The sequence below is a fragment of the Puccinia triticina genome, chromosome 3A (genome assembly GCF_026914185.1).
Source record: "Puccinia triticina chromosome 3A, complete sequence".
Taxonomy (NCBI): domain Eukaryota; kingdom Fungi; phylum Basidiomycota; class Pucciniomycetes; order Pucciniales; family Pucciniaceae; genus Puccinia; species Puccinia triticina.
In genome coordinates, this window is record NC_070560.1 from 4,113,011 (window position 1) to 4,139,364 (window position 26,354).

Below are 26,354 nucleotides of genomic sequence, written 5' to 3' on the forward strand. Positions count from 1 at the left end.
TACACAATGAATCTTTGACCCCATTTGATCATTTTGGTACCAATATCATGGAAGAACTACCATGCTGCGCTGAGATATAGTGGCGGAAACACCAAGAAACTACCAAATTAGCCATATTTGGCAACTGATCACATTGTGGGGTTTTGTGGTCATTAAAGGTAAAAAGTGAATCTTCAAGGGCATGTGAACATTTTGGTACCAATATCATGGAAGAACTCCCAGGCTGCACTGAGATATAGTGGGAGCAACGGTGCAAGAGCTACGCTACACAAAGCGGCAGCGTAGCGAATTTGGCCCTGTTTGCTACACTTTAAGTAGCGGGCTCAGCGCTCCAATTTTCGCTGATTTTTTTTACGCGAAAAAACACAGGAAAATTGCGCGCTAATAATAGCGGCCAGTAGCGGCTTGGCGCTTCGCTTGCCGCTGACGGAGCGGCTTTTTGCTTCGCTAGCCGCTAAAGTAGCGGTAATAACGCTACTTTAGCGATTTATTTGACGCTTATTTAGCAAGAGGGCGGCGGGCAGAGAAAAAGGAAAATATTTCATTGAAATCTAAGGTTTCCGTGTATATGTGTTGTGTTTCTACTACAAGATTCTTGTGTATGGTATGTTTGGTGAAATGAGGGCAAATGAAGCAGAGCAGTCTTCATTTTGAAGGGATTTATGGAACTTCTTGTTGTTCTTGGCCGCATCGAGAACGGCGATACAGTCATCGAATTCTCCCACAGCCCTGACCCCTTGACGAAGCCACAAGTGGCTGCTTATGCCCCTTTCAATTGTTCGGGGTGAAAGCAAGCCACATCCAGTTGTGGCGATGTCAGAAGCCGCTGAAAACGTTTGCTCAACACAGGCTGAGCTGCTCGCACATGTGAGGTAGTCCCTGGCAAGGGAGGCGAGGACAGGGAAGGATGGGGCCTGAGCCTGTAAACACAACAGGATTGGCAAAGATGAGTGTTAGTTCTAGAGGGTATAATCAGACAAAAAGTAGAGACAAGCAGACATGTACCTTCCACCAGAGCAAGACCTTCCCTTTGATACTGAGGGAGAGGCTTGTTTCGTGGTATCATCTCAGTTCTTGTTCATCATTGTCGGGTCCAAGGTTGCTTGGGTAAAAATTGTATTCATCATCGTCGGGGGCCACGATTTGCGATGCTTCCTTGGTTGATGGAGATGTGGTTGGCTTGAGCAACAGCTGGCATTCTTTAAATTTTTGATTGAGGAGGTCTTGAACGGTCGCGAGATGTGAAGGGAATTTGTTAGTGAACAAAAGTAGCCTCCATGCAGGACGTAATACCGTGGCCATCAGTATAGGCTTGCACTGAAGAGCAAGATCTTGATATTTGGTGGCCACCTTGATCATCGGATCAAACATAGCTTCCAAGATGTTGCCTTGACATGCTGTCTTGAGCTGATCTAAGGTATTGAGAAGGCGGCTGTTCTCGTAAAGGACCATCAAGGAAGAGGGTCCATCACCCTCCATTCGTTTGGTCAGTTCCAGGAATATCTGTCGTGGGTAAGTTAAAGAAAACGATCAACGTGAGTATCATAAATGCATCAATAAAAAAGCTGCGGAGTACCTTGAGAACGCTGTTCAAAACCTTGATGTTGTCCCATTCTCCGGATGAGAACTCATACCGTTTGAAAAAGTTCCCCCTACCGTTCTCACTTTTGTTGGCCAAGAGTTGATTCACAACCTACAACATCAAGTCTAAGACTCTTGATGGTCGGTCAATCTGACTGAAAGAAAGCATTCAACTTACTTTTCGCGCTCGGTATGCTCGATTCCTACTCTCGTATGCAATATTCCATCGTATACCATAGCCTCCGATGATCCCTGGGCCATCATAGCCCAACTTATGCGCCCAGACTTGGAACTCTGCCTGTTTCGCAGGGGAACTAGCTATTCGGCGACATACATAGTCGATCTAGAAGGGATCAAGCAAAAGGTGCGAGTTGACTTAGCTTGATGAGACTGAAATGACATATGGAGACTGATTGGACCGACCTTTTTTAAAGTGGAACCAATACCACTTGTTGCGTACTTTGCTTTGGACTTCTTGCTACTACTAGTCACCCCGCCCCCGGAACTGTCTTGATCATCAACTTCAGATTTGGATTCGGCTTGCGACTCTTCATCAGATACATCTTTGGGATCAATTTCGTCCTCAGCTTCTGAAGCCTTGATGCCATCATTGATCATCTCTCCCTCTTTGCTGATCGTTTCAAGGGTTGGGAAGTTTTTGGGTTTTTTTGAGTGGGGGGGACCATCGGCGGTGGAAAGCTTGATTGCAGCGAGGCCTGCACCACAAACTAAAGCAACAACGTGGCAAAAGCAGCGCTGGTGGCTCACCGAAGGGTCCCAGGTAGTTCCATCGTGCTGTTTGATCAGCTTTGATAACTCCTTCACCATGGTGAAGTTGTTTGAACCTGAATCAGTCGTCTTCGAAAGGATGTAAACAAGAAAAAAACCGTAAAGTGAGCTTATTGAAGATTTAGAAACGTTTGCGGTCGGTGTGGTACGCAAAAATGTGGAAAAATCAAAAGTTTTTCTCATGTACATACAGAAGGCCTCAAGATACCATCCATTGGACACCATAAATGGACTCCATGGCTAAAGTAACCCCTAGTCCCCCCTGGAAGCATCACTGAAGCCCCACTACACTGGAAGTTAGACCCTTTGGACAACCTGTAGCACCCAGTCAACCACCTGTCAGGTGCCTCAAGACACATTCCCCGCACCATTCTATCCCCACTACATATATTGGTTTGGGTTTGTTTGTTGTGTACATGACATCATGCAGCACTGCCCCTGCAGGCTGTGCCCCTTCAACTGAATGGTTCCCCACATTCTAGTTCCTTCTAACTCCACTTTGTTTGGTCTTATTACATCACATGATCATTCCCTGCACAGCTTATGCGCCCCTTGCATGAACTATGACATCATTTGGCACAGCCCCTCCTCATGTATGCACCCCTTGCATAAATTGTACACAGCCACTCCCTCTTAACTCCCTCATGTTGTACAGCCCAGGCCAGCTAAAATACCTCCCTCAGGGGCTTCCCTGGAGCCAAAATCCCTCACATTTGTCTATATAAGGAGCTCTCTCCCCCCCATTTGTAGTTCCTCAGTTTATTACTCATCAAGTTTTAAACTCACCCATCACCCAAAACACTTATGTACCCACTCAACCCTCTTACTTACATATAACAACCCTTACATACTGAATAACAACCTTTTTATACTGTGTCACGAGAAACTTATCTTGAGCTAACCACTCCTATCACTTATTAAAACTTGCCAAGCTTACCTTGGTGGGTCTTGTAGCTGGTAGTATAGAAGGGCAGAGCTTGCACCTCCTTCATCCCCTTCTCCATTCAGCAAAAGGGTTTCACAACCACTTTTGAGTCTTACATTGGTAAAATACAAGAGAGGTAGTAAAATGTACGTATCTTTTGGTGGAGATTGTGCTTGATGAGGACTCTGGCAAACGGGGAAGCGAGATACTTTCCGTTGTGATGCCAGGAGATATACTTTATTGATAAGTGGTGTGAACGATATTCCCAAGATTTGGTGATGTAGCATACAGAGATGCCTAAAAAGGCTTTATGGCCCCCTTTGGTCGTCCACACATCAGATACTAAGCTGATCTTTGATTCGGCGTCCTAAAGATTTGATGAAACTTGGTCAGTGCATCATCCAAAAACAAATCAAACATGAAATCATATGAGCCCCGCTGGACTGAGATTCAACACACCTGGATACCTTCCAAGACACCACGCTGAAGCGAAAGATACAGACTGTGTGCAGTTGTTGCTGCCCAGGTTCGCGAGTGGAGGTAGGTTGAAGGCTGAAGGTAATCAAAGACAATGCGAAGGGTTTCGTCTTCAACTCGAAGCCATGGGAGGGAGTGTTGGAGCAACCAGAAAACAATGAGCTTGTTGAAAGTGTTGTTGTCGAAGCGGCCCTTGGTCATGTATGAGGCAATTGTGGTACCCGGTTTGTTCATGGACTCGGTTTTATTCTGAGTATCGGCCTGAGCGGCAGTCAGAGGAAGCTTGGCACCATCGGCAATCGCTTGGGTTCGACCAGCACAAGCAGCGCGAATGGTTCCTTTGCAGTTCGAGCCGTCACGATGGATCTTCAGGTTGTAGTATGACAAGTTCGAGGCCTTCACAATCTTTGGACACCAGGAACAGGTGTACGACGTAGTATCCTCCACCTGCACAAAATATAAAAGTACGCTATTGGTGCCGTCCTTGCGAGGTCTTCTTGGACTTGAAATTCATTGAGCGTTCAGCGGCCTTGGCGTTTTCCTCATCAGAGTCTTGATTAATGTTGTAGAGTTCTTTCGAGTTGGATTCTGGGGTGGAATTTTTATGATCCTGATTTCAGTTGATAAATATTAAACATTATCACAATTAAATTCAGATTACATACTACACTGACATGAAATGAGGCTCTACCAAAATATTACTCACTTGAGAGGTCTGGAGGTTTGAAGCTGCAGTTGAACTCCGAGTAGATGTACTAGCAGAGGTTACAGGCCCCTTGGGTCTGGGTGGGACGTTAGTATGGAGAGCCCGTCTGGAGTCGGATTGAGTAGGAACAAAGCCAGGAGTTACGATGACAGTTCTTTTTCGGGCAGATTGACGGATTGGGATGGACGGATTAGGGGTATCATCACCAACTGTATGGATATCTGAGCCCTTTTGGTTTTCTGGGGTGACTTGTCAGCTAGAAATCTCAAAGTTTGAAGCAAGGCAGAAGGGCAAGGGCAATAAAATCAAGGGGATAGGGGATCTGATGGCACTTTGGCTTACTACTGATGTTGGAATTTAGGCGGAATTTATATATGTGATCATCTTGGTTCAACCTGTGGGCAGACTTTTGGTATGTACAACCACAAAAATAGCTGCGCTTTAGCGGATGGCGCCCCTCGTGCGCTTTCTGCTGGAAAGGCAAAGACATCCGCTGTGCTACGCTCTTGGCGCTTTTAGCTGGAAAAGCGGGGCCACGCGCTACGCCTTTTGCGCTAATTAGCGCCATTTAGCGCTGATAGCGGCAAATAGCGCACCATTGCGCTACACCGCTTTCACTACGATATTCTGTAGCGAAAGCGCAAAAAAATCGCTGCGCTACGCGCAGGTGATTTTTGCAGTAGCGGTGGTAGCGCTTCGCTACCGCTCTATGTAGTGTTTTCCCGCTAGCGCTATCGCTACTCTGCATTGAGAGCAGCGGTTTTCCGCTACGCTACCCAAAAGCGCCGCTTTTTGTAGCGTAGCGTAGCTCTTGCACCGTTGGTGGGAGGAACACAAGGAAACTACCAAATTAGGCCCCGTTTGGCCGCGCGATGTAATGTGATAAATTGGGCAATTTATAACGGGGGGCGCCCGGGGTATCACACTTTTTTATTTGGTGTTTGGGGCTGCCAATGATATTGTAAAATGCATTACCCCACATCACCGAAAAAATATCACCCCCGCCATTTTGGAAATAGAGGTCAGGACCTCTATTTCTGGGTGATATATCGGTGACTACATATGTATGTACTCACCCCCCAGTCATCAAGCTGCACCTCTCGATGATCGATCATCTGGTCATCAAGAAGGACACAACCCCTTGATGACTGGTCAACCAATCATCTTTGAGGACACAACCTCTGGATGACCGGTTGGACCGGCCATCCAGACACAACCTCTGGATGACCGGTTGGACCGGCCATCCAGACACAACCTCTGGATGACCGTTCTGACCGGCCATCCTGAGGACTTCACCTCTTGATGACCGGTTCAACCGGTCATCGAAGAGGACACACATCCTATCAATGACCGGTTCAACCGGTCATCGAAGAGGACACATGCTCTCAATGACCAGTTCAACCGGTCATCGAAGAGGACACATGCTCTTGATGACCGGTTCAACCGGTCATCAAAGAGGACACACCCTCTTGATGACCGGCCAACCGGTCATTGAAGAGGACAGACCCTCTTGATGATTGGTCAACCGGTCATCGAAGAGGACATAACCTCGGGAGTCTGGATGACCGGTCATCAAGAGGTTGTGTCCTCTTCGATGGCCAGTCAACCGCTTCACCTCTTGATGACCAGTCAACAGGTCATCGAGAGGTTGTGTCCTCATGACCAGTTGACCGGTCATTGAGAGGAGTTCAGCTCTTGATGAACGGTCAACCGGTCAACAGGAGCTGAAGCCCTCTGGACGACCGGTTCAACCGACCATCAGGAGCTGAACTCCTCTAGATGAGCGGTTTGACCGGCCATCCAGAGGAGTTCAGCTCTTGATGACCGGGTGATCGGACATCGAGAGGTGGGCTCCTCTCGATGAACGGATGATTGAGAGGAGTTCAGCTCTCTCGATGTCCGGTTGACCGGTCATTGAGAGGAGTTCAGCTCTCTCAACCGGACATCGAGAGGAGTTCAGCTCTCTCGATGTCCGGTTGACCGGTCATCGAGGGGAGTTCATCTGTCGATGTCCAATCAACCGGACATCAAGAGAGGTGAACGTTCTTGATGGACCAAGAGACGTTCCTGATGGACCGTTCATCAAAGAGGAGTTTAGCTCTTGATGACCGATCAACCGGTTATCAAGAGCTGAATTCCTCTGGATGGCCGGTCAGAGCTGAACGCTCTTGATGGACCGTTCATCGAAGAGGACTTGACCTCTTGATGATCAATCAACCAGTCATCGAGAGGTGAACTCATCTGGATGGCCGGCCGAATCATTCATCCAGAGGTTAGGTCCTCTTCGATGACCGGTTGACCCGTCATTGAGAGGTGAAGTCCTTTTCGATGACCAGATGACCGGTCATCGAGAGGGTGTTACTCCTCCGGATATCCAGTTGAACAGGTCATCGAGATGTGTACTAGGTGTGTGTACATGTATGATACTGTCTGCTCTCCAAACAGCCTGTTATAAATGGACTCCGACATTATTCTGGAGCGGATGCACCAAACAGCCATGTTATAAATCTAATCATTTCTTGATTGGCTTTATTACAGTTGGATTGCACATTGGGTGGTATGTATATTATGATGCAATTTATCATATAACACTGGGAGTCCAAACGGGGCCTTAGTCATGTTTGGAAACTGATCACATTGTGGCTGCTACATTTGGAGGTTTTGAGGTCATTCAAGGTAAACCATGATACCTTGGGGCCATTTGATCATTGTTGTACCAATATCATGGAAGAACTCCCACACTGCGCTGAGATATAGTGGCAGAAACACCAAGAAACTACCAAATTAGTGATATTTGGCAACTGATCACATTGTGGCTGCTACATTTGGGGGTTTTGTGGTCATTCAAGGTAAACAATGATCCCTTGAAGCCATTTGATCATTTTGTTACCAATATCATGGAAGAACTCCCACACTGCGCTGAGATATAGTGGCAGAAACACCAAGAAACTACCAAATTAGTGATATTTGGCAACTGATCACATTGTGGCTGCTACATTTGGGGGTTTTGTGTTTATTCAACGTACACCATGAATCTTTGAGGGCATTTGAACATTTTGGTACCAATATCGTGGAAGAACTCCCACGCTGCGCTCAGATATAGTGGGAGAAACATCAAGAAACTACCAAATTAGCAATATTTGGCAACTGATCACATTGTGGCTGCTACATTTGGGGGTTTTGTGGTCATTCAAGGTACCCAATGAACCATTGAGGGCATGTTAAAATTTTGGTACCAATAGCATGGAAGAAATCCCATGCGGCGCTGAGATATAGTGGCACTAGAAACACCAAGAAACTACCAAATTAGTGATATTTGGCAACTGATCACATTGTGGCTGCTACATTTGGGGGTTTTGTGGTCATTGAAGGTACACCATGAATCTTTGAGGGCATGTGAACATTTTGGTGTCAATATCGTGGAAGAACTCCCACGCTGCGCTCGGATATAGTGGGAGAAACATCAAGAAACTACCAAATTAGTGATATTTGGCAACTGATCACATTGTGGCTGCTACATTTGGGGGTTTGTGGTCATTAAAGGTACACAATGAATCTTTGACCCCATTTGATCATTTTGGTACCAATATCATGGAAGAACTCCCATGCTGCGCTGAGATATAGTGGCAGAAACACCAAGAAACTACCACATTAGTGATATTTGGCAACTGACCACATTGTGGCTGCTACATTTGGGGGTTTTGTGGTCATTCAAGGTAAACAATGAACCTTTGAGGGAATATGAACATTTTGGTACCAATATCGTGGAAGAACTGCCACGCTGCGCTCAGATATAGCGGCAGAAACACCAAGAAACTACCAAATTAGTGGTATTTGGCAACTGATCACATTGTGCCTGCTAGATTTGGACGTTTTGAGGTCATTCAAGGTACGCAATGTTCCCTTGAGGGCATTTGATCATTTTTATACCAATATCATGGAAGAACTCCCATGCTGTGCTGAGATATAGTGGCAGAAACACCAAGAAACTACCAAATTAGTGATATTTGGCAACTGATCACATTGTGGCTGCTACATTTGGGGGTTTTGTGGTTATTCAAGGTACACCATGAATCTTTGAGGGCATGTGAACATTTTGGTACCAATATCGTGGAAGAACTCCCACGCTGCGCTCAGATATAGCGGCAGAAACACCAAGAAACTACCAAATTAGTGGTATTTGGCAACTGATCACATTGTGCCTGCTACATTTGGACGTTTTGAGGTCATTCAAGGTACGCAATGTTCCCTTGAGGGCATTTGATCATTTTTATACCAATATCATGGAAGAACTCCCACGCTGCGCTGAAATATAGTGGCAAACACCAAGAAACTACCAAATTAGTGATATTTGGCAACTGATCACATTGTGGCTGCTACATTTGGGGGTTTTGTGGTTATTCAAGGTACACCATGAATCTTTGAGGGCATGTGAACATTTTGGTACCAATATCGTGGAAGAACTCCCACGCTGCGCTCAGATATAGCGGCAGAAACACCAAGAAACTACCAAATTAGTGGTATTTGGCAACTGATCACATTGTGCCTGCTACATTTGGACGTTTTGAGGTCATTCAAGGTACACAATGTTCCCACGAGGCCATTTGATCATTTTTATACCAATATCATGGAAGAACTCCCACACTGCACTGAGATATAGTGGCAGAAACACCAAGAAACTACGAAATTAGTGATATTTGGCAACTGATCACATTGTGGCTGCTACATTTGGGGGTTTTGTGGTCATTCACTGTATCAATGAATCTCTGAGGGCATTTGAAGATTTTTGTTTCAATATTATGGAAGAACTCCCACGCTGCCCTGAGATATAGTGGCGGAAACACCAAGAAACTACCAAATTAGTCATATTTGGCAACTGATCATATTGTGGCTGCTACATTTGGACGTTTTGAGGTCATTCAAGGTACACCATGATCCCTTGAGGCCATTTGATCATTTTTGTACCAATATCATGGAAGAACTCCCAAGCTGCACTGAGATATAGTGGCAGAAACACCAAGAAACTACCAAAACAGTCATATTTGGCAACTGATCACATTGTGGCTGCTACATTTGGAGGTTTTGAGGTCATTCAAGGTAAGCCATGATCCCTTGAGGCCATTTGATCAATTTTGTACCAATATCATGGAGGAACTCCCACGCTGCGCTCAGATATAGTGGGAGAAACATCAAGAAACTACCAAATTAGCTGTGAGCCTGAGTCTCTTATGTGACAACAGGACACAAGAAAAAAGGGGGACACTGATTGAATTTCTTGGGATAAAGAAATACAAGCAGTGGAGAGAAGAGAAATAGAAGAGTGAAACTTGATCTGTTTTAATTATGATTTAATATGGGCCAAGCTCTACCTGGCAAAGTAGGCTGCCAACTGTGCTAGAAATGCAACAGTCTCCACTCTCACCAAGGAAACGGTGGTGGGATTCAGAAGTAGGATGACTACTCTGCTCTGGTTTTAAAGGTCTTAACAAGAGATAACCTGTGAATCTTTTGATGCAGAAGAGAGAAACAGAAGCAGGGAGAGAGCAGTCAAGAGCAACAGATTTTCCTCTGAGATAAACAAGGTCAGTAGAAGAGGGTACTTACTGTCAATATCCTGTGGTGATACTGGGAGTGAAGTGGCCTCTGGTTAGTGATCCTGGATGTCTCTGGGGTATGGTTCTGGTGTGCTGAAGTCTGTAGATCCTCCTCAGGCAGTGGGAGATCCAGACTTCAAAAATTTTCAGAGTTTGCTTACATAATTACATATGTACAAGTGGTTGGCGCGCCTGGTAGCGCTGCCACGTCACAACTGCGCATGCGCGCCATAACTCAAGTACTCAGGGAAGGAGTAGAGTTACAAAGAAGTGGTAAGTTGTAACTAGGGTTAAAATTGCATGGGAAAACAGAATATGAAGTCAAAACAAGGTTATCTCTTAAGATGAAAAAGATATGAAGTAATTCATTTGTAGAAAGGTAGAAAAGGCAGCTTTTAGGTCAGCTGTGTTGACTCTGAGGCTGACATTAGCAATATTTGGCAACTGATCACATTGTGGCTGCTACATTTGGGGGTTTTGTAGTCATTCAAGGTACACAATGAATCTTTGAGGGCATGTGAACATTTTGGTACCAATATCATGGAAGAACTCCCATGCTGCGCTGAGATATAGTGGCAGAAACACCAAGAAACTACCAAATTAGTCATATTTGGCAACTGATCACATTTTGCCTGCTACATTTGGAGGTTTTGAGGTCATTCAAGGTAAGCTATGATCCCTTGAGGCCATTTGATCATTTTTGTACCAATATCATGGAAGAACTCCCATGCTGCGCTGAGATATAGTGGCAGAGACACCAAGAAACTACCAAATTAGTGATATTTGGCAACTGATCACATTGTGGCTGCTGCATTTAGGGGTTTTGTGGTCATTCAAGGTATACAAAGATCCCTTGAGGCCATTTGATCATTTTAGTACCAATATCATGCAAGAACTCCCACATTGCGCTGAGATATAGTGGCAGAAACACCAAGAAACTACCAAATTAGTGATATTTGGCAACTGATCACATTGTGGCTGCTACATTTGGGGGTTTTTTGGTCATTCAAGGAACACAATGAATCTTTGAGGGCATGTGAACATTTTGGTACCAATATCATGAAAGAACTCCCATGCTGCGCTGAGATATAGTGGCAGAAACACCAAGAAACTAGCAAAATAGTGAGATTTGGCAACTGATCACATTGTGGCTGCTACATTTGGGTGTTTTGTGGTCATTCAAGGTAAACTGTGATCCGTTGAGGCCATTGATCATTTTTGTACCAATATCATGGAAGAACTCCCATGCTGCGCTGAGATATAGTGGCAGAAAAATCGAGAAACTACCAAATTAGTCATATTTGGCAACAGATCACAACCGCAAAACGTCCAAATGTAGCAGCCACAATGTGATCAGTTGCCAGATATGACTAATTTGGTAGTTTCTTGGTGTTTCCGCCACTATATCTCAGGGCAGTGTGGGAGTTCTTCCATGATATTGAAACCAAAATCTTCACATGCCCTCAGAGATTCATTGATACAGTGAATGACCACAAAACCCCCAAATGTAGCAGCCACAATGTGATCAGTTGCCAAATATCACTAATTTCGTAGTTTCTTGGTGTTTCTGCCACTATATCTCAGCGCAGTGTGGGAGTTCTTCCATGATATTGGTATAAAAATGATCAAATGCCCTCAAGGGAACATTGCGTACCTTGAATGACCTCAAAACGCCCAAATCCCCTCAAGGGAACATTGCGTACCTTGAATGACCTCAAAACGCCCAAATCTAGAATACCACTAATTTGGTAGTTTCTTGGTGTTTCTGCCGCTATATCTGAGCGCAGCGTGGGAGTTCTTCCACGATATTGGTACCAAAATGTTCATATTCCCTCAAAGGTTCATTGTGTACCTTGAATGACCACAAAACTCCCAAATGTAGCAGCCACAATGTGGTCAGTTGCCAAATATCACTAATGTGGTAGTTTCTTGGTGTTTCTGCCACTATATCTCAGCGCAGCATGGGAGTTCTTCCATGATATTGGTACAAAAATGATCAAATGGCTTCAAGGGATCATGGTTTACCTTGAATGACCACAAAACCCCCAAATGTAGCAGCCACAATGTGATCAGTTGCCAAATATCACTAATTTGGTAGTTTCTTGGTGTTTCTGCCACTATATCTCAGCGCAGTGTGGGAGTTCTTCCATGATATTGGTACAAAAATGATCAAATGGCCTCGAGGGATCAATGTGTACCTTGAATGACCTCAAAACGTCCAAATGTAGCAGCCACCAAGTGATCAGTTGCCAAATATCACTAATTTGGTAGTTTCTTGGTGTTTCTGCCACTATATCTCAGTGCAACATGGGAGTTCTTCCATGATATTGGTACCAAAATGTTCACATGCCCTAAAGGATTCCTTGGGTACCTTGAATGACCACAAAAACCCCAAATGTAGCAGCCACAATGTGATCAGTTGCCAAATATCACTAATTTGGTAGTTTCTTGGTGTTTCTGCCACTATATCTCAGCGCAGCATGGGAGTTCTTCCATGATATTGGTACCAGAATGCTCACATGCCCTAAAGGATTCCTTGGGTACCTTGAATGACCACAAAAACCCCAAATGTAGCAGCCTCAATGTGATCAGTTGCCAAATATCACTAATTTGGTAGTTTCTTGGTGTTTCTGCCACTATATCTCAGCGCAGCATGGGAGTTCTTCCCTGATATTGGTAACATAATGTTCTCATGCCCTCAAAGACTCATTTTGTACCTTGAACAACCACAAAACCCCCAAATGTAGCAGCTACAATGTGATCAGTTGCCAAATATCACTAATTGGCTAGTTAATTGGTGTTTCTGCCACTATATCTCAGCGCAGCATGGGAGTTCTTCCATGGTATTGGTACCAAAATGTTCACATGCCCTCAAAGATTTATTGTGTACCTTGAATGACCACAAAAACCCCAAATGTAGCAGCCACAATGTGATCAGTTGCCAAATATCACTAATTTGGCAGTTTCTTGGTGTTTCTGCCACTATATCTCAGCGCAGCATGGGATTTTCTCCATGATATTGGTATAAAAATGATCAAATGGTCTCAAGGGATCATGGTGTACCTTGAATGACCTCAAAACCTTCAAATTTAGCAGCCACAATGTGATCAGTTGCCAAATATGACTAATTTGGCAGTTTCTTGGTGTTTCTGCCATTATATCTCAGCGCAGCGTGGGAGTTCTTCCATGATATTGGTAACAAAATGTTCCATTCCCTCAGAGATTCATTTTGTACCTTGAATGACCACAAAACCCCAAATGTAGCAGCCACAATGTGATCAGTTGCCAAATATCACTAATTTGGTAGTTTCTTGGTGTTTCTGCCACTATATCTCAGCGCAGCATGGGAGTTCTTCCATGATATTGGTACCAAAATGTTCACATTCCCTCAAAGGTTCATTGAGTACCTTGAATGACCACAAAACCCCCAAATGAAGCAGCCACAATGTGATCAGTTGCCAAATATCACTAATTTGGTAGTTTCTTGGTGTTTCTGCCACTATATCTCAGCACACCATGGGAGTTCTTTCATGATATTGGTACCCAAATTTTCACATGCCCTCAAAGATTCATTGGGTACCTTGAATGACCACAAAACCCCCAAATGTAGCATCCACAATGTGATCAGTTGCCAAATATCACTAATTTGGTAGTTTCTTGGTGTTTCTGCCACTATATCTCAGCGCAGCATGGGAGTTCTTCCATGATATTAGTACAAAAATGATCAAATGGACTCAAGGGATCATGGTGTACCTTAAATGACCTCAAAACGTCCAAATGTAGCAGCCACAATGTGATCAGTTGCCAAATATCACTAATTTGCTAGTTTCTTGGTGTTTCTGCCACTATATCTCAGCGCAGCATGGGAGTTCTTCCATGATATTCCTAAAAAAATTATCATATTCCCTCAGAGATTCATTTTGTACCTTGAATGACCAGGAAATCCCCAAATGTAGCAGCCACAATGTGATCAGTTGCCAAATATCACTAATTTGGTAGTTTCTTGGTGTTTCTGCCACTATATCTCAGCGCAGCATGGGAGTTCTTCCATGATATTGGTACCAAAATGTTCACATTCCCTCAAAGGTTCATTGTGTACCTTGAATGACCACAAAACCCCCAAATGTAGCAGCCACAATGTGATCAGTTGCCAAATATCACTAATTTGGTAGTTTCTTGGTGTTTCTGCCACTATATCTCAGCGCAGCATGGGAGTTCTTCCATGATATTGGTACAAAAATGATCAAATGGCTTCAAGGGATCATTGTTTACCTTGAATGACCTCAAAACCTTCAAATGTAGCAGCCACAATGTAATCAGTTGCCAAATATGACTAATTTGGTAGTTTCTTGGTGTTCCTGCCACTATATCTCAGCGCAGTGTGGGAGTTCTTCCATGATATTGGTACAAAAATGACCAAATGGCCTCAACGGATCATGGTGTACCTCTAATGACCTCAAAACCTCCAAATGTAGCAACCACAATGTGATCAGTTGCCAAATATCACTGATTTGGTAGTTTCCTGGTGTTTCTCCCACTATATCTCAGTGCCGCGTGGGAGTTCTTCTATGATATAAGACACCTTACTCAAATCTGGTACAAATGTTAAATCAATCCCAGGCCTAGTAGAAATTTATGATATTGGATATGATGAGTCATATATACAAGCCATTAAATATGAACAAAATTGATGTAGCATGATATATCGAGACTGATTGTTTTTTTTTTTTTTTTTTGGAAAGTATATTTCAACACTTCTGCAAGGTTCAAGTGACAATAATTCATGCCTCCCCATTCCTCCTCCCCCCTTCCCCTCCCTGCCTGACTTAATAGACTATTTTTTCTCAGGAATAATTCATATGAGTATGTACAAATGACCTATTTGATCTGGCAACAAAATGAAGCTTTTACTATGGTTGAAAACTAAGAAAGGAGGAAATCAAGAGAAAGAGAGATGATAGAAGGGTTATAATGTTGCAGGAAGGAAACAAATTAAAGGGAAATTTCAAAAAAAAAAAAACGGACATACTTCGCGCACTGCGAAAAACACTTCGCGCACTGCACAGTGCGCGGATTCCCAAACACTTCGCGCACTGCGGGTAAAATACACAACTTTTTGAAGATTTTATTTGACCAATCAATAGACAGGCCTCTCATTGGCCTCTCTGAATTTTTTGGGAGTTTTTCGAAGCATTCTTCTATGTTAAAAAAAATCATTGAAAACCAGAAGAAATGTAGGATTTGGGCGCCTAAAAAACAAGGTTCCCATAGCCCAAAAATTTCAAATAATTTATTGAGTACTGAAACATGTAAGAAAAGCTACTTCAAAAGTTTCCAGCCACTTTGTGCAAGCATACGGGTCTGAAAAATAACAAACTTCACCACATATTAGCACATTGCATCTAAATTATCCTGATTTTTCAGACCTGTATTCTTGCAAAAAGTGGCTAAAAACTTCTGAAGTAGGTGTTCTTGCATGTTTCATTACTCAATAAATGATTTGGAATTTTGGGGCTATGAGAACCTTGTTTTTTAGGCGCCCAAATCCTACATTTCTGCTGGTTTTTAATGATTTTTTTAACGTAGAAGAATGCTTCAAAAAACTCCCAAAAAATTCAGAGAGGCCAATGAGAAGCCTGTCTATTGATTGGTCAAAAAAAAGCTTCAAAAAGTTGCGTATTTTACCCGCAGTGCGCGAAGTGTTTGGGAATTCGCGCACTGTGCAGTGCGCAAAGTGTTTTTCACAGTGCGCGAAGTATGTCCGAAAAAAAAATGATCAATATAATACGATCAATATATGCCATATTGATCAATATATGCCTTCCCAAATTCATCCATGTTTGTAGTGGTAGCCCATTTCCAAGCTATCACGCTGGGCGCGTTCCTGGGAAGGCCAGCGTGTGCAAGGAATAGTGGTTAGTGATGTACATGATTGAGAGGTGGGGAGGAGAAAAGAGTGAAGGAGCAGACTCACCACCTCTAGGGCCTTTGCCACCTTTCCCGGGTCCGCCATTGAGACCTTCACCAACACCTTGCGCAACGGGTTGCCGAGGCACGCATCAACAAATGCACAAAAATCATCGGGTGCCATGATCATCGCGTTGACTCCCTTGCCGTACACCTCGTCCCTCGGGATAATCCCCTGCCACTTGAGCAGGCCTTCTTCCTCGCAAGAGAGGAGGTGCTTGCTGAGGAGGGGGATCGTCGCATCAATTGCCGCAATGCAGTTCGTCTTGAAATCGGGCCAGGTGGTGTGCTGGAGGATTGTCTTCAGCACTGCCTCGCCCTTTGGAATGACCCGCTCCCAAATCTTGGTGGTTGAGGCGATGGGGGCGGTTGGATTGGCCAGAGCTAGCTGGCCAGCAGGGGTTCGGATGAACACATGATGCTCCACGGTGATCACCCGGGTAGCTGGGGTGGAGGGTGGCCCGCGGCCGGGTTGATGGGGAGCGCCAGGAGTTGCTGGGACGGGTCGGCCCCCGTTGGGCGCGGGCGCGGTTCGTTCAGTGGAATTCGCTGCCGCCGCTGGGTCGCCATCCTCGAAGAACAACCGGCAGGCCTGCGCCTGAGAGTCAGGCGGCTGACTCGGCAGCAGGTATGACTCTTGCGGCTCGCCATGCACATTGGCGAACGGCAGCGGGTCCGCTCAGCGGGTGACGCTGAATCGGTTGTTGGATGATGGAATTGACATTGTCTGGGGGTACGATTTGAGTCAGCAATGGTTTGCGGGGCGGGGTGGGGAGGATAAAAAACTACACTCACAATAATCAGGCAGCAGCTACAAAATTGGGCCGGGGACAAGGAGGGAGCAAACAACCTCTGGTCAGTGGTTGATGCGGCGGTCAAAGGATGCGAAAAAGGCGGCTCACCGTTGAATTTTTTTGGGGGGCCGGGGGGGTGCTGGATGGGATCCTGGGTGGTGGCTGGGATGTCTTGCAGCGGCTGGGCAGTTGCAGAGCGGACGTGAGTGATCAAGATTGATCATGGATGCGGAAAAAGGGGGCCAACTCACCGGTGAAAAAAAAAAATTGGGCGGCTGCTGGATCAGTTCCTGGCTGGCGGCTGGGCAGTGGTTGGGTCCGGCGGGGGGAATTCGGTCGGGGGCCATTTCTGATGGCGGAGGTGGGAGGCAATATGGGATATGGTCGAGTGCAAAGGGGCTGGAAGTTGAGAAGATTTGGAAGAATACAGGGGGCGGGGCTGAAGCAAAAATTTTTGTCTGTTGGATTTTCAGCCTCGCCCACCCGCAAGCTTTTTCGCTATTGCTGTATCGAGGGGTAATAATGTAATTACAGGAAATTGGATATATTGCTCCGCCAAACACCATCGGTATTTCAGCAATATAATCTGTGAAATACATCGCTGATTATATTGGTGCCAAACAGGGCCTATGTATTGTGTTTTGAATAATTCTTGGACAGTTGAGCAATCCCCCCCTCCATCACAAAAACATCAACTTCACTTGATGTATTCCAAAAATGGGGTTCACCCACAGATTCTGCTCATATCCAACTAATAGTGCCTCCCAGACCCCAAAAGTGTAGCTTTTAGACTTTCCACTGTAGAACTAGTCGTGTAAAAGTGTCCAAGCTTTTTTCAAAACACAATTATGGTGTTCAAAGTTGGTTTGCATAATTTTATGCATGCATAAATCATAAAATCATAAAATCTTTTTTGCAGGGGATATAACTGTTTGATTATGTAATACAAAATTTCCTCACCAACATATTTTTATGATTTATGCATGTATAAAATTATGCAAACCAACTTTGAACACCATAAATAGTATGTATGATACACCAAAAAAAAAATCCCCATGTGGGTGGCACAGCCCGTGGCGTTGTTGGAACTGGGAATGGGGTGTCCTCCGGGGATACCCGATCGACCAACCAAGGGACAACAACTCAGGATGTAAACGGGTCGGGTTCGGGTCGGAAAACAGTGCCCGAACCCGACCCGAGGTAAATCTCGGGTCGGGGCGGGTCGGGTCAAAATCTCAAACAGGCTGCCCAAACCCGAACCCGATTAAGGATGCAGCGGGTCGGGTCGGGTCAGGGTCGGGTCAGGGGTGACCCGAGCGTTTTGGGCCGTTGAATGAGAAAGGAAATAAGATTGTGCCAATTTTCAGCAATCTGGTCCTGGTGCATTCGTGTATATACAACAGGGGAGCCTATGAGGATAAAATCAAAGAAAAGATACTATGATGAGCCAGAAACAGACTCAGATACATTATCAAAGTCATCATCTTCGTTCATTATGATCCCCTCTTCAGCGCGGATCCAGTTTTGCGCGCATACAAGTGCTTCAAGAGTGTTTGGTTGCATTCGGGTTCGATTACTGCCAAGGACTCTTCCACCTGTGGAGAATGCTGATTCTGATGCGATCGAAGTCATCGGAGTCATTAAAACAGATTTTGCAAGTATGGCGAGTGTTGGGAATCGATCGGTGTGGGTGCTCCACCAGGTGAGGACCGAAAAATTAGCCAATTCAATGAGAATTGGAGGCTCCTGGAGATACAAGTCAAGCTCAGCCGTAGTAGATACCGATTGGGCCACCTTCTTCCTCTTGAGGTATTGCTCAAAGCGCTGATCATCTTCATCAGCAGTAGCGTCGTTTTGAATGGTCAAGTTGTTTCCATTGCAATCGAGGCTCGAGTGAATTTTGGAGAAAAGCTTGTTTTTGTTGCCAATCACGTCATCGAACCAGCTGGCAAGGGTTTTTCTGATTCTGTTGATGGTGAGTGTAGCTTGATCTTCGCCAACCTCTTCAGATAGAATAAATTCTATGCGCTGGAACTTGCAACGGGGATCGAAAACCTGGTTGATTGCCGTGAAGTCTTCCATCGGAAGCCAGTACTTGTCGAATTTTTCTTGCATCAGCTGGATCATTTCGATTATTTCGGGCGAGCCATTTTCTCGGGATTCTTTGAGCTGTTTGTCAATCTTCTTCATCGTTTTATAGGCAAGATGTGCAGTAGGGTATCGTGTCATTCCAAGTTTTAAAGTAGCTAAATCAAACAAGCAGTGAATGAAATGTCAGCTAATTGATCTGTGGGAATTCAATGATCACAAAGAAGAAATGATGTACCCGAGTGGAAAACAGACAAGAAATCCTTCATAGTTGAAATCTCCTCCCACTCGGTTGAGTTAGGACAATGAGTGTAGTTAGCGTCTTGAATGGCGAGCTGATCAAACGCTTCCTTATACGGGAGGGCCGACTTGATCATGAGGAAAGTGGAGTTCCAGCGGGTGGGAACATCGACTGATGGGAGAGCTCGCTGGTCCATTCCAACAAGATCGATCGCCTCCTTGAAGGATTGTTTACGCGAAGGGGTGCTCTTGGTGTAACGAACGCTGTCCCGAATCTTGTTGATAGCTTCGGAGAAGATCTTCAGGCCATCCTTCACGACCAAGTTAATAACGTGCGCAAGACATCGGACATGGAAATAAATTCCTTTCATTTCAAGGGGAAGACTTCTCCGGGCTGAAATAGACGATATTACTCGAGTGATTGCGGAGTCGTTGCTTGCGGCATTATCGACGGTGATAGATGCCACCTTATCCAATATTTTCCATTTGTTCATCACGTTGACGAGTTGTTCAGCGATAGCGACACCAGTGTGAGGAGTGAGAAGCTCCTTAAAGGATATGATGTGAGTCTTCAGCGTCCAGTCCGACGAAATAAAATGAGCCAAAATTACCATATAAGGTGACTGGTTAGACGAGGTCCAGAGATCAGTTGTTAAGGCAACTCGATCTACACCAGAAATCTCAACAGCTAGCTTTTCCTTCATCGAGTTGTATAAAGCCATTACTTCGGTCTTGAGGGTCGTTCGAGTAAAGAATTTGAACTTTGGTTGTAGTGAGGCGACAAAGGCGCGGAATAGCGGCTGTTTGACAAAGACGAATGGCTGTTTGTGAGCAATAACCATTTTGACAAGAAGCTCGCGCGAGGTCGTCTGAGAGAATATCCAGTTGGTTGGTTTTGATCCATCCGCGGGTGCCGAGAGTTTCAACATGGTTTGCTTGCTGGAGGTGAGGTAGGAGCTGCAACGTTCGAGGTGACGCCATAGGTGCTTGGTGCCGTTGGAGCTCTTACCCTCGAGTTGGTCTTGGCAGTAATGACAGTGTGCCTTGGTACCCTGACCTGTTAAAAAAAGAAAATTATCAGAAAGCTTCTTCAAAAGTGGCCCCCACAAACACAAAAACAAGGAGACTTGCCGGATTCTTTTTTGGTGAAGTGCTCCCAAATGTCGCTCGTCGTCTTTTGTTTTTTCAAATTTCGACTGGTAGATTGAGATTCTTGCGCACTTGATGGTTCAGGATCCTTTTCGGTGGTTTTTGCAACCTCTTGAGTGCTTGGCGGCTGAGACTGGCCCTTGGTGGTGACTTGGGATTGGGAAACCTCGATCGGAGACTCTTCATCAGACGAACTGGAATTTACCGCGGCCGGTTGTTTCCTCTTGGACCGTCGCATGGTTGGGACTCGGCGCAGGATGGGTGATTGTGTGACTGTGGGTTGAGGGGATATCAGATATCTCAGACTTAAGTCACCGATCGGCGATTACAGCTGACTCAATCGGGTCATAGTCGGGTCATCGGGCCGACCCGAAGTGGAATCGGCCTGCCCAAACCCGAACCCGATTGACAATCGGGTCTTGCCGGGTCGGGTCGGAAATTGGTTTTTCAGCTGTCAGGCTGACCGAACCCGACCCGAGACCCGCCGGGTCTCGGGTCGCCTCCGGGTCGACCCGACCCATTTGCATCCTGAACAACAACCAATCACCCGACGGCAGAACTCAGCCAGGCCATCCAATTACATATCAAGCGATCGGAGTCCGGACCATATCGAACCAGGCCGCCAGCTTGATCCACGGCATCCACCTGTTATCGGCTCGATGGCCTCGTCGAGCTCCTCAACGCGTCCAGACAGATTCCTGGAATTCACTACCATCGGTCCGTCCCAAATGCACTGCTATCTTACCCCACACTAACACGGCGTTGGTTTTTTGCCTGCCACACACAGATTGGTTTCAGGATGCTTTTCGGGAACGCAATCGGCGCAAGTTCGAATACCGCTATCACTCCAGCTCGGCGCCCATTAAATCTATCGTGAATCTGTACGGCTCAGCGCAGAGTTGGCTGGTAGTAGGGTTAGTAGGTAAGCGGAGCATCCACCACTGTAGGCACGGATGTGCAGGAATAACCAGGAATGTTGTGTATAGGAGCGACGATCGGGCTGAATGCGGCGTTGATCTCGATCATCACTGCGTGGTTATCGAATCTGAAGATGGGATATTGTCAGCAGGGATGGTGGCTGAACGAGAAGTTCTGTTGCTGGGAGATCGAGCGAAGCACACATTCGCGGGAAGAAGTGATGATCGGCCTGGGTGGAGCGAGTGGGGTGATCGGGGCGGGGGGGACGGAGGAGGGGTGCGAGGACTGGCAGACATGGACGCGGTTCGGGCCGGTGCGCTACCTGGCCTATGTGTTCTATTGCGTCCTGTTCGCCTACGCGTCGGCCAAGCTGGTCAAGAGCTTCGCACCCGCCGCCGCCGGCTCAGGCATCTCAGAAATCAAATGCATCCTCTCAGGCTTCGACAAGCCCGGCTTCCTCAGCTTCCCTACCCTCGCCATCAAGAGCCTCACCCTCCCCCTCGCTATCGCTAGTGGCCTCAGCATCGGAAAAGAAGGGCCCAGCGTCCATATGGCCGCTTCCATCGGCTTCGTCCTCGCTAATCAGTTCCAGCGCTTCAGCAAGAGTCGCCGCAAAATGAGGGAACTCGTCACCGCCGCTAGCGCAGCTGGCGTCGCGGTCGCGTTTGGTAGTCCGGTCGGTGGCGTATTGTTTGCTTTTGAGGTATGAATCAGTTGGGTCACTCTACTTCTCTTTCTTCAAATCTATTTATCTGTTTTCTGTTTTGATTGTCCACCTTTCTAACAACTCTGCCTTTTTTTTTTGGTGGCGACCTTATTCTTACTATCTTAGGAAATGACGATCTCCTTTCCGATCAAAACCATGTGGCGAAGCTTCTTCTGTGCGTTGATTGCGACAGTCACCCTATCAGTCAGTTGGCTCCCTATCTGTGATATTCGGTAAATGCACAGAACAGAGCAGAACCCACTGAAATCACGGAAAATGGGCATGCAGGCCGTCAACCCATTCCGGACGGGAAAGCTGGTCCTGTTTCAAGTGTCGTACGACCGAGACTGGCACTTTTTCGAGTTAGGATTTTTTGTGTTGATCGGCCTCTTCGGGGGCCTTTATGGGGCGTTTGTGACGAAGTACAACCTGCAAGTGGCCGTTTTCAGACGGCGTCATCTGGCCAACTCAGCGATCTCCGAGGCTATCTTCCTCGCCGGTCTGACGGCAATCATCGGATACTTCAACATGTTTCTGAGGATCGATATGACTGAAAGTCTCGAGATCTTGTTCCGTGAATGTGAAGGCGGCGGAGACTACGACGGTTTGTGTCAGTGAGTGCACTCGTCAATCACTTTCATTCTCCAGTTGATCTGATCATCACCCCTTTTCTCTTGGCTTCATGCTCATTTCTTATCGCGAAAAGGTCTTGGGCTCAGTGGCAGATGGTCAACTCACTACTGCTTGCAACAGTCATCAGAGCGTGTCTAGTGGTACTTTCTTTTGGCTGCCGGGTTCCCGCTGGGATATTCATTCCCTCAATGGCCGTCGGTGCCACATTTGGCCGGATGTTAGGCATCCTCGTGAAGGCTCTTTACCGGTAAGACCAAAAGCTCATTTCGCTCTCTATCCTTTGCAGCAGACATTCCCCAATCGTCTCACATAGCAAGCATTTGATCATTTATTGTTGCGCTTGACTCCTAGGGCGTTTCCCCATTGGGCAATGTTCTCCTCCTGTGATCCTGAGAAGCCGTGTATCACGCCTGGCACTTACGCCTTGCTGGGCTCTGCCGCTGCCCTCGGAGGAATAATGCGGATCACCGTCTCGGTCGTGGTGATCATGTTCGAGCTCACTGGGGCCTTGACTTATATCTTACCCACAATGGTAAACATCTTTCTATCCAACACAAAGTCTTATATGAGTGATGTTTGATTATCTTTTATAGGTAGTTCTTTTGGTCACCAAAGCAGTCTCCGATCAGCTGGTTAAAGGGCACGGAGGAATCGCAGACAAGATGATCCACATGAACGGTTTCCCCTGTCTTGAAAAAGAAGATCATTTGCACGGACTGGCCGTTGGGGCGGTGATGACAGGTCGGACGCATGGGGTGAAGCTTGCCAATGAGACCCATCGGGTCGATTTCTCGGCGAGTTCAGGCCATCTTCATCCTCATAGTACCGCCTTAGCCTTGCCTAGACAGCTCCCCCTACACGAACTCAAGACCATCCTTGGGACCGAACGCAATGGGCGCATTAAGGGCTTCTCCGGCTGGCCTGTCGTCTCTGATGCGCTCGATCTGTCTATCCTGGGCTACGTCTCGTCCGCTGATCTCACAAAAACTATCAGTTTAGTGCCCCCCTCCTTTTCTCTCTCTGTGGGACCATTGTATTGATGCGATGTTATGATTTGATTGGTTTTTGTTAGATGATGCGACATTGACGAGGTTTTCAGAAGACGTGATTGTGGTCCTTTCACGAAAGACAGGCAAAGAGAGGGAGTGTGAAGGCGGAGGAGGGGATGAAGGGTCTGAGGAGGGGGTCGAATCAGGACGGAGTCGGATGTTCGAGCGGCTTGATCTCTCCTATCTTGTCAACCCGACTCCAGTCCGAGTCAATCCAAAACAACCGCTCGAGATGGTCGTCTCACTCTTCAAGAAGATCGGGTGGGTTTTGATTTTGCTTTTGGATCGGGTTTTTGAATCGATGGCTGATGAAGTGGCTGTCGTCTTCATCCTAGGCCTCGGATGGTCTTGGTCGAGTCTAATGGATCGTTAGTCGGGTTGATTACGCTGAAAGATCTGCTGAGGTACGAGGCAAACGGGGGCTCGAAGACTGGTGCTCGCCGGCCGGGCCGGAGCTTGCGACTTGATGATGACCCCTCTTCCGCGCGCCACGGCGAAGAGGATGATGATGATGAGGACAATGGACAAGATGAGACTGATGAAGGCGGGGACCTTGAAGAGTTGCTGGAGGATGCGAAGGACCTGTGCAGGGATTTCAAACTGGCTGTGGTTCGATGGGTCAAAGGCCCTGCTAGTTCTTCCACTCAATTCTCCTCAGCTCATCATAGTATTTAAATCTCATGGTTTTCTCCCTCCCATTGTCATCCTTTTTTCTTTTTTTGAACGTTTAGTTCCTTAGACGTGCTTCGTATTGCTGTGTGGTGTTGTTTTATTGTATTTGTCCACCTACAGCCATTCCGAAAAAGCTTGGCTTCTTTGGAGGGAATTTCCAGTGGAAATTCTTTTTGGAATTTCCAACTTGTGTGTATCCAACAACAAGGTTGGACAGATGGATATCCATCCCCACAAGCGCAGCCGCTTAGAGGATGCTACTGGCCAAGCCGTTTGGTAGCAAAAAAAAATGCTGGCAGCGGGGGGACCGGCATCCTGACACCTGGGTGCGTCCATCATGATGGCAGACCGGGGTAAAAATTGGTCAAGGATTCCAATTCTGGAATCAAAAAAGGGGGGAAATGAGTAGAAGTCAGTGATTGAGCTCACCTACTCGTGATATATGTGTCCTGCATATACCAATGATGTAGGCATAGATATCCAAATGTCCAACCTTGATACTTCCTTGCATACAAGGTTGGAAAATCCCACTGGAATTCCCAGCGGAAATTCCTTTCAAAGGAACCAAGCTTTTTCGGAATGGCTGTAATTTCCCTCAACCTAAATACAACTGGCCCTTTTGGCGCATACACGCTGCCCTGTTCCCCCGGGGGAGTTGTGTCATAGTCCCGGCCAGTCTCCGGCCAACTGCCCAGCACTACCACACCACAATGATCGAGGCACAGACTCAGCCGGTCTGCTTCGAAGCCCCAGACCATCCGGCCAATCATGACTGGAGCTCATGCTGATAACCTTGCCCAGCTCACTGGGTCCATCCAGGAGTGGTTCGACTCACCCAGATTTGCCAACACTCAATGCTCGTATTCCACCAAGCGGGGCAGCCTGGACAGCTATGCCAACCTCCAAGCACGGAAGCTGCGGAAACTGATTGTTGAGGCCCAACAAACCCACCAGCCAGTCCTGACTATGGGCGCACTCGACCCAGTTCAGCAATCCCAGATGGCCCATCATCTTCCAATCATCTATTCAAGCAACGGTGGGCCGCTACGCTAAACTATCTGTGGTGTGCGCTATCCGCTAGTTTAGCATTGCGTAGTTCCTGACACAGTGCCGTTAGCTGTAGCGCCTGCTACGGGCCGCTACGCTACACTAACAGGCGCTAACAGCGCTATTAGCCTTTTTAGCGGTTGAATAGCACTGCTAGCGCTGATAGCGGCGATAGAGGCCCTGTAGTTTCAAGGGGTGCCTGTTAGCGGTAGCGGGCAATAACTGTCCGCTAACAGAAAACCCCATCATTTGTAGTTTAGATCTGCTACGCTGCGCTGAACTACAGACTAAATGTAGCGTAGCGGCCCACCGTTGCATCTACGTCAGTGGCTGGGCAGCCTCAAGCACCTTTGTGCCCAGAATGCACGAAGTCGGACCCAACCCAGCAGACTATCCATACCACATTGTGCTCACAGCCGTCCACAGACTTGTCAAATCCCAGCAACTACACAAGCGGAAAGAATGGGATGCCCACGCGTCTGAGCCCGACATGGGCCGCCCATCTGTGGACTACCTCAAGCCAATTGTGGCCGAGGGAGACAACAGATACAGGAGCCTATCGACGGTCATGAAGCTGGCGTAGCCAGGGTGCATTTCAAAGACCAGCTGGTGGGGGGCAAGAAATGCAGCCACCAAGCGGGCAAAGTGTTGGTGCCGACATGCAAGCGGCACGGATGCAATGGGACATCATGGACCTCAAGACCCTCTTGATTGGCCAGACCAAAGCTGAAAGCGCTAAGCTCATCAGCTCCAACCATGACCCCTGCAACCATTGCTTCATCTTGGGCTTCCAAACCGCCCAGCCTCATCATCAAAATATTGCCTGGGCAAAGGAAATCATCCAGGCTGAGGAGCGCGGCGCGTTGGGCAATGAGATCAATGAGATGAAGAGGTGGTGGACCAAGTCCGTCGAGCTGATCACGTTTGATCAAGGTACACACTGCCCTCTTTTTTAAGCCAGAAGATCTTGTTGATGGCCCTGAGCAATCTTATTCTTTAGCTGTCAAAAAAGCCTTTGA

The 26,354-nt window shown here is 46.6% G+C and overlaps 2 protein-coding genes across 2 annotated transcripts; both read left to right on the forward strand.

The window, feature by feature from the left end:
• Positions 1–20,969: 20,969 nt before the first annotated feature.
• PtA15_3A463 (uncharacterized protein) lies at positions 20,970–25,918 on the forward strand (the record flags this gene model as incomplete). The annotated part of the gene is made up of 13 exons (XM_053167434.1): positions 20,970–21,027; positions 21,098–21,232; positions 21,297–21,931; positions 22,061–22,138; positions 22,223–22,548; positions 22,641–22,814; positions 22,919–23,099; positions 23,161–23,560; positions 23,640–23,877; positions 23,952–24,049; positions 24,955–25,022; positions 25,108–25,272; positions 25,778–25,918. 13 exons carry the CDS (start codon positions 20,970–20,972, stop codon positions 25,916–25,918), a joined length of 2,697 nt encoding a protein of 898 aa, XP_053018651.1.
• A 76-nt stretch (positions 25,919–25,994) lies between these two features.
• On the forward strand, positions 25,995–26,354 carry PtA15_3A464 (uncharacterized protein; the record flags this gene model as incomplete). Its single annotated transcript, XM_053167435.1, has 2 exons — positions 25,995–26,257; positions 26,348–26,354. 2 exons carry the CDS (start codon positions 25,995–25,997, stop codon positions 26,352–26,354), a joined length of 270 nt encoding a protein of 89 aa, XP_053018652.1.